Raw genomic sequence first — 8,283 nt, forward strand, 5'->3', positions numbered from 1 at the left:
ATTTTATATTCCCATATGCGAAGTTAAAAAAAATGTTACATAGTTAATAAAAAAAATAAACAACATATAAAATAAAAAATATAAATTTTTTTAGTATTCAATAAATAAAAAAATTTGATTAACTTAATTTTTTTTATTAATTAAAGTTAATTTATGAACCAATTTTAAAAGTAAAAAAAAATAGAAATGCTGCCAAATTAAATAAAGGCAACAATAATATCAATCCATTTAAACTCGAAAACCGAATGCAATCCATTACTCTTGAGAAACGCAGAAAAAGCGAAGAAGGTTGAAGGAAGCATATTCATTCATGCAAGTTCAGAGTTGAAAATTGAAGAAAGATATGAGTGGTGCTGCATTCCTCTACGGTTCGCTTATTCATCCACCATCACCTTTGATTCAACAACAACGCTATCATTATTTATCACCACCAATCCCAATTCGACCCCTATGCATATCCCCTCTCACCACCGCAGTTGTTTCCACCACCTCCGTTCTCCAACGCGATTCTGCAGTTGAACTCGCGTCCTCGTCGCCGTCGATCGACTCAAACGACGCCGTTTCGCCGCAGAATGAAACGGTTGAGCTGGAGACGGAGCGCCACACCGACGAAACAGTTCCGCCCCCACTCTCGTCCGAGTATAAAGAAACGAGACTTCGAAAGAAGAAAGAAGACGACGTCGTTTCGGATAACCGCTTTAAGCTCCGCAACGGAAGAGAAGTCTCTACTCGCTATTCGCTTTTTTTTTTTTTTTTTTTTTTTTTTATAATTTTCTTATGTTTGTCTGGTTGTTTCGCTTTCTTAATTCTATTGTATGATTACTTGGAGTTTTCAGGTTTTTGAGGAAAAAGCGTATCTCGTAGGCGTTGAACGCAAGAATGTTGTTCAGGATTTTGGAATCGAAGAGTCTCTGAGCGAATTGGCGCAGTTAGCTGACACTGCTGGATTATTGGTTGTTGGCTCTACTTACCAAAAGTGAGAAACCACTTTTAGTTTTCTTAAACATGATTTTGCAATTACTCCAGCTTCAATTTACTCAAAAAATAGAGTTATTATGTTGCTGTTAAATCTATTTATTGTCTCTATCACTTTTTTTTTTTTGTGGTGGAAATTTGGGATCATATAGATGTACTGAAGAAGTATAATGCCTGATTTTGAGTTTCACTATTCTCTTGTTCTTCTGTTATGCAGTTGAACAGCACATCTTGTTTAGGCTTTATGATGTTGCTATATTTCATTGAATACTTTTTCATTCTTCTCTGGATGTTATTAGATGAATACTTTTTCATTCTTCTCTGGATGTTATTAGAATCAACAATGTATATCCATGTTTGCATACGATGCTTTATGTGTAAGTGTAATCCCCCCTTTGTGAAGTTCTTTTCATTTCAAATAATCCCGAGAATCAACCCACTTCTCACATCATTGATGGGGACTAAAAGACCATGGCTGCTACTGATTAATGTAAAGCATTTTTCTCAGATTTCTCCCTTATGTCCTTTTCGGATCAAGGTGAGGAAATCGCAGGCGGTAAGGATGCAGCGAAAATCAAAGAATATTTGAAAAAGGAAGAAATAAAATATTGAAAAGCACAAAAAATGAGATATGTTTTACGCGTTAAACTTTCTTCGCATTGATTAAGAGAATTGCGAAGAAACTTATAATCAATTATGTTTTAAACATAATCGATTATGTGTAAATATTAAAGCTTTTCTTGTGCTGAATCTAAACACAGTGAGGTGAGGTGCCAATCTTTATATAATAATCGAGATAGTATATGACATAATTTTGATATTGAATATAATTTATAATTGATTATTTGTGAAAACATTTTAATTTTCATTAAATATATTTTTCACCAATAATTGTTTCATATAATTACGGATACTAACTTGTATCAAATAATAGAAGATTATTTTATAAGAGGATACCTGATTTGTAATGGGATAGAATTTTAACTTGAGGTGAGGGATAAATGTTTAAACATTTATTGACATTTAATCATATTGCATTTTTAGTATTAGGGCTCTTTGGTCATTTTCCAAATTGATCATATTGCATTTTTTTTTTTAATTTTATCACATTAATTAAATCACTTAAAAACTTTCCACTCATTTCTTTTCATTTTTCCACTCTTTTCTCCTCAATTAAATATACTCTCACTTTCTTCTTTTTCTCTTCATTTCTTTTCTTTTCCACTCTCTTCTAATCCAAACGACAATAGTTCATTAAGAGCAGAGGGCAACTTGGTGCTGTAAAGTTCCCTTTTCATTTTTCCACTCTTTTCTCCTCAATTAAATATACTCTCACTTTCTTCTTTTTCTCTTCATTTCTTTTCTTTTCCACTCTCTTCTAATCCAAACGACAATAGTTCATTAAGAGCAGAGGGCAACTTGGTGCTGTAAAGTTCCCGCCATGGCAGGGGTCCAACAGGGAAGAGTTGGACCTATTAAGGACTATGGCAGGACAATATTGTTTGTGTCCTATAAACCAGCAGTTCTATATTCGTCTTGAGAAATTTTAATTGCTAAAGTATATTTATGTTGCTTTCTTTTCTTTTGGGAAAAAAATATTATTTGTTCACTCAATTTCTGAATTAGTGCAGGCTTGCATCTCCAAACCCTAGGACATACATTGGCTCTGGCAAGGTTTCTGAAATTAAGAGCGCAATTCATGCACTGGGTGTTGAAACTGTGATCTTTGATGATGAACTGTCAGCTGGGTAAGGTCCCCTTTTCCTTTTGTTTAACATTTATCTTTGTTATCTTTGGTGGATTTTGAAAATCCGAACAAGGCGAACCTCCCACTTTCATCCTTTCTATTCCCCTGCATTCTTGTTCGATTATTTTCCCTCTGTACTACTTCGCTTGACTCCCAAACTTACCTTGAGTGTTGTCTAGCTAATCTTTTTAATGACTTTGTACTGATTTTTAACTACTGTCAATTACATTGGCCCTTAATTTCCAATACGCATACAAATCATTTAACTTTGCTAACGTCTAGAGCATGACTCTTAATCTATGCAATGAAAAAATAATAAATCTTACTCTGCATTAGAAACTTGGACAATACGCGGAGTTCCCTAGGCATTGAGGCCTTGATTACATAAGAGAACCTATAACAGAGAAATTTAATGCAATTGTTCATGAATGTGGTAATTTCCAAGAAGAGAGATAATTGCATATGTTTAAATAGACCTATTTTCTACAAGATTATGTAGAATCTTGATATTATAGGGCTTGAGACTTCTACAACTAAAATCATGAGGGAAATTTGGAGATTAAGTAAAAGGGCTCTATCTATCACTTACAACTGAATCCCAACTAGAAGTTTACAACCCATAGCTTGAAAATCAAAATACTGATTTGTGAACATGAGTAGTAGGATGTTTCAAATGTTAAGAGCAGCCCAGAAATCAAAACCAGGTCCATAAATCTGTGATATTTTAATCTTGAAGCTTATGATTTCTTGTTAGTAATGTATACTGCTTGCTTATATGCACATAGATAATTGTTATAATTGTGTTCTTTCACTTTTTGTTTTCCTGATTGTCAGACTACTGTTCCAAGATTTATTATTTTTTTTATAGTCAAGTTGCTGCATAAGAAATGATACCCTGGATCTCACATAAAATTTCTGGCCTCTGCCAATTCTAGGCAATTGCGCAACTTGGAAAAGATTTTTGGTGGAGATGTGAGAGTTTGCGATCGAACTGCTCTCATCCTTGATATATTTAATCAACGAGCAGCAACACATGAAGCATCTTTACAGGCAATTTTAAATTAGAAAGAAGTTTCACCAGTATCCTTTGTTTTTATTAGGGTTTTAGTACCCGATCAACTCAGTTGAAATATAAATGCAACAAGGACTTTTACGTGAGTTTTATGTTTTCATTACCATTTATCCCAACCTTTAATTTTAACCATTACATGATCACTAGATAAAAAAATTGTTTATTGATAGTTTACTCCAATAATTACGTGATAAATGTCTTTTTAAGTATTATATATGAAAAATATTTAATATCATCAATTCATTATTAAGACGATGATGTGTAAAAGTCTTAATGAAAAATAATGTATTGTATTTATATTTCAATAAAGTGAGAAAATTTCCAGGTCTTTGCAGCTAATTATTGTAGAGAGTACTGTACTCTCATAAAGCAAAAAAAAAAAAAAATCATTGAAAGCACCGAATTAAATGTGCTTTTTTCTATTCATGTTATGACCAGAACTTGCTTGGGCAAGGAGGAGAATTTTCAATCCTTTGTCTTATTATTCTACGGTCTTTCGAATTCTAGGTTTCGTTAGCTCAAATGGAATACCAACTACCTCGTCTAACAAAAATGTGGACTCATCTTGAACGTCAAGCAGGAGGAAAGGTGAAGGGAATGGGTGAAAAGCAAATAGAAGTGGATAAACGTATTCTGCGTAATCAAGTAAGCAGACAGTTTTTTATAATCGTCAAATTTATCAAGTTTTGTATAAAAGTCTGCTATATGACTGAATTGACGTGCTGTGTACTGGTGTAATACTGGCAAATAGACACATTGTATATTTCTGAGTAGTAACATACCGGTCACATCGACTATGTATTTCTCTTAAAGTTCTCTATTTTTTCTGTTATACCCATGGAATCTTAGTTTTTCTAAGAAATTTCTGATGCCTGGGTTTTGGCAGATTGGTATTCTAAAAAAAGAACTAGAATCTGTTAGGAAACATCGAAAGCAGTACCGTAACAGGCGTTTCTCAGTTCCTGTGCCAGTGGTATCTCTGGTTAGTTATTTTCAATTATCTTGAGGTCATTTACTTTTTGGGCGACCTTTGCAGCTCGCACATCATGGCCATGAATGCCAAATAAATAATTTGATAATGCTTTTGACAACGTTGTAGGTTGGTTACACAAATGCTGGTAAGAGTACACTTTTGAATCAACTAACTGGAGCAGATGTTCTTGCTGAGGATAAATTATTTGCAACTTTAGATCCAACTACGAGGAGGGTTCAGGTAAGACAAAACATGCCAGGAGAATTTCCCATCTTTTTTTCTACAAACTATTTACTATTGTGTATACTTTTTATTTGTGATGAGATTTAGGTGCCACCTTCAACCCTTTTATTACTACATAAAGAACTAGCCAAGCGCTTATAATTGTCATTCACCTGGACAGCATAGCCATTTCCTCTGTTTACAGTGTATAATGGCTGTGGGATGACTAAGATTCATTTTTTCTTTTATTTCTTTTTATCTAAAAGTTAATGAAAGTATTTTTCTCCTCTAAAGTGAGGATACTTGTAAAGTAGGAAAGTGAAGGCCCATTCACAATTAATTTAAATTAAAGTATTTTATTAATTACCCACATTCTCTGGTTATATTACAACTCTGCCTACTTTTAGTCGAACTATTTATTGTAGGAAAATAAGTCTTGTGCGGTTAGAAATGGTTATTTTAACATACTCTGGGTTGTTCATTTGCTTTCATCAGATGAAGAATGGAAAGGAGTTTCTCCTGACAGACACTGTCGGTTTTATTCAGAAGTTACCTACTACTCTAGTAAGAAAGATAACTCTCCTACAAATAATTTTTTTCTTGATGTTTTTTATACAACAAATATGCTTTTGATATTTTTATAATTTTTCAGAGCACGATTTACTATCAACTTAACACGTTGGTCTATAAGTTAGGCCTAAATTATTAAGTTACCAAAAACTCTTTTTCTGCTTTCTGTAGGTTGCTGCCTTCAGAGCTACCCTGGAGGAGATATCGGAGTCATCACTGATGGTGCATGTGGTTGATATAAGGTATGCAGAAATTAAACTACTGTGAGAGACTTAATTTTTAGAGAAAAGGAACTCAGTAAAACCAGTGGTGGCAACCTGCGCAGTATTTCGTTAAGTATTTTTTTTATTGCAGTCATCCTCTGGCTGAGCAACAGATAAATGCAGTCGACAAAGTCTTGTCAGAACTAGATGTATCATCAATTCCAAAATTGATGGTCTGGAACAAGGTATTGTCGATCATTTTTGTTGCTTTCCCGTCTGAAAATCGTTTATTGAGTTTGTCTATCTCCTTCTATCTTTTCTTGTTTTGTGAAGATATTGTGGTATTCCTTGGACCTCGACCTCCGCCGTCCATCCAATTTATTGCTTGGTTAGGAATTTAGTTACATTTTTTAAGGACGTTAGCCTATTCTAAATTTACTTCATTGCAATTTAACCTTTTAAGTTACATGAATGATTTCTTTTTTGTGTTTCTTTGTCAATGTATTTTTTCTTTTAATATAAAGAAATGGTTGTCCTTGTAACTGTAAATTATTTCCGTTTCCAACAGAATATTAAAATTTGAAATTGTTCCAAAACATCCATACAAATCGGGTTGTAAGTGACTTAAGTTACGTCGAAGACTAGCCTGAAAATTTAAACAATCGAAAGTGGAGGGATGAACTAACATTTATTGAAATTGTTATCATTATGAAATCATTTGTGTTCTTTTAGTCAATGTTTTAAGCTTTTTGGGATAGTTGACTTCTAATATGGTATCAAATCCTGTATGACTCGTGTGGACGTGGAGTTTGTCATTGCTACCCTGATTCTAAAAGTAAAAAGAGTTGAATTTGAACAAAAGGTAGATGGATCAATGCAATGTCCATACTTCTGCATTGAACAACTTAAGATTTTTAGGATAGTTGACTCATTATTAAAACCAGAGGGAATGTGTCTTAAAATTAGATTTTTTTAACCTTTTAATTGATGTCGTGTCTTTTTCTAATCTAAAAGTAAAAAGAGTTGAATTTGAACAAAAGGTAGATGGATCAATGCAATGTCCATACTTCTGCATTGAACAACTTAAGATTTTTAGGATAGTTGACTCATTATTAAAACCAGAGGGAATGTGTCTTAAATTAGATTTTTTTTAACCTTTTAATTGATGTCGTGTCTTTTTCTAATCTTAGACTTTCGTTTTTCCTTTCATTTGGAGTTTTTTTTTTTTTTTTAATTGATATCTTATCTTCTTTTTTATTAGCATTGGAATGTAAGTCATACATAACTAGAATGGGTTGAATATCCATGATTTAATGATTTGCTTTCAGTTCAAAATTGGCTGTCTTTCTTTAAATTTTGCTCAATTCACTTCAATGAAATTCTTCTTGTAATGTGTTATTTAAGAGGATGCGGTCATATTTATCCTTCATCAACAAGCTTAACTGTGCACCCAAAATTGAATATAGTACAACATGAACTCTAGGTTAATCATTCTGGTGCATCTGACTTCTTGTTGCAGGTTGATAAAGTTAGCGATCCCCATAAACTCAGGCTAGACGCTGAAAAAAGAGATGATGTTGTATGCATATCTGCTATAAGTGGTGATGGTTTACAAGAATTTTGTAATGCAGTTCAAGACAGGCTAAAGGTAAAAAGTTGAAAACAATCTGAATATAATTACCATTTTAGTATTTGATACCATGAAATCAATTTGTTTGAACTTTGAACTACTTACATTTGCTAATAAAAAATCTATTCATTGACAGGATTCCATGGTTTGGGTGGAAGCTTTGGTCCCATTTGAAAATGGGGACCTTCTCAGTACCATACACCAGGTTGGAATGGTTGAGAAAATTGTAAGTAATTTATACCTTTGCCCATTAACCAATTATGGAATTGGATTTGCCTTTCCGTTTTAAGCTGGCAGATTTTACATTGTTCATCATATGATGGTTTTCCTGCTTGTTTGTTATAGTTGTACTTCCTTATGTTTTATCTTTAATTTTGTATAGGAATATACTGAGCAAGGAACATATATCAAGGCACACGTGCCCCTCCGTTTTGCGAGAATGCTCACACCCATGAGGCAACTGTGCGTATCGCGACCTTAACTTTCTTTAATATATCTAGTTTTGCAGCATAACATGTACATATGTATGTAATTATTGAAATCTTATTCAAAAGAATGCGATGGCAATGCAAAATTTATTTACAACTAGATTTAATAGTCATGCATATCCAATCCAGATTTGTATTCGTTCATGCTATTTGGTTATTTAACAGGGCTAAGTAAAATTGAAATACACGTTACCCTACAAATTTATAACTAACTACTCACAGCGAGTCTTTACTTGATAAAAATGCATCTTTCACTCGTTTACGTGATCATATCATGTTACCCTACAAGCATCAGAGAATTCAAATCCACTTGATTCTTTGTTTTAATTTTAAATATTATTTAATTATTAAGTCGTTGTACTCCGTAAATTCTCAAGGCATTATTGCACCAACATGAATGACC

At 33.2% G+C, this 8,283-nt stretch overlaps 1 protein-coding gene across 1 annotated transcript; it reads left to right on the forward strand.

Annotated features, from left to right (window-relative positions):
* Positions 1–239: 239 nt before the first annotated feature.
* LOC114195295 (GTPase HflX) lies at positions 240–7,993 on the forward strand. Its single transcript, XM_028085715.1, has 13 exons — positions 240–721; positions 837–976; positions 2,607–2,723; positions 3,658–3,772; positions 4,302–4,439; positions 4,681–4,776; positions 4,894–5,007; positions 5,485–5,553; positions 5,731–5,801; positions 5,914–6,007; positions 7,282–7,410; positions 7,529–7,618; positions 7,775–7,993. Exons 1-13 carry the CDS (start codon positions 344–346, stop codon positions 7,871–7,873), a joined length of 1,650 nt encoding a protein of 549 aa, XP_027941516.1. The 5' UTR covers positions 240–343; the 3' UTR covers positions 7,874–7,993.
* Positions 7,994–8,283: the final 290 nt, after the last annotated feature.

The sequence above is a fragment of the Vigna unguiculata genome, chromosome 8, assembly GCF_004118075.2.
Source record: "Vigna unguiculata cultivar IT97K-499-35 chromosome 8, ASM411807v1, whole genome shotgun sequence".
Classification (NCBI taxonomy): Eukaryota; Viridiplantae; Streptophyta; class Magnoliopsida; order Fabales; family Fabaceae; genus Vigna; species Vigna unguiculata.

Bases quoted from the DNA above. Each gene is read 5' to 3' on its own strand.
- LOC114195295 (XM_028085715.1), top strand. From the start codon at position 344: ATGAGTGGTGCTGCATTCCTCTACGGTTCGCTTATTCATCCACCATCA. The intron at 977-2,606 runs GTGAGAAACCAC...GAATTAGTGCAG, and splicing joins GTTGGCTCTACTTACCAAAA to GCTTGCATCTCCAAACCCTA. The intron at 6,008-7,281 runs GTATTGTCGATC...TTCTTGTTGCAG, and splicing joins AATTGATGGTCTGGAACAAG to GTTGATAAAGTTAGCGATCC.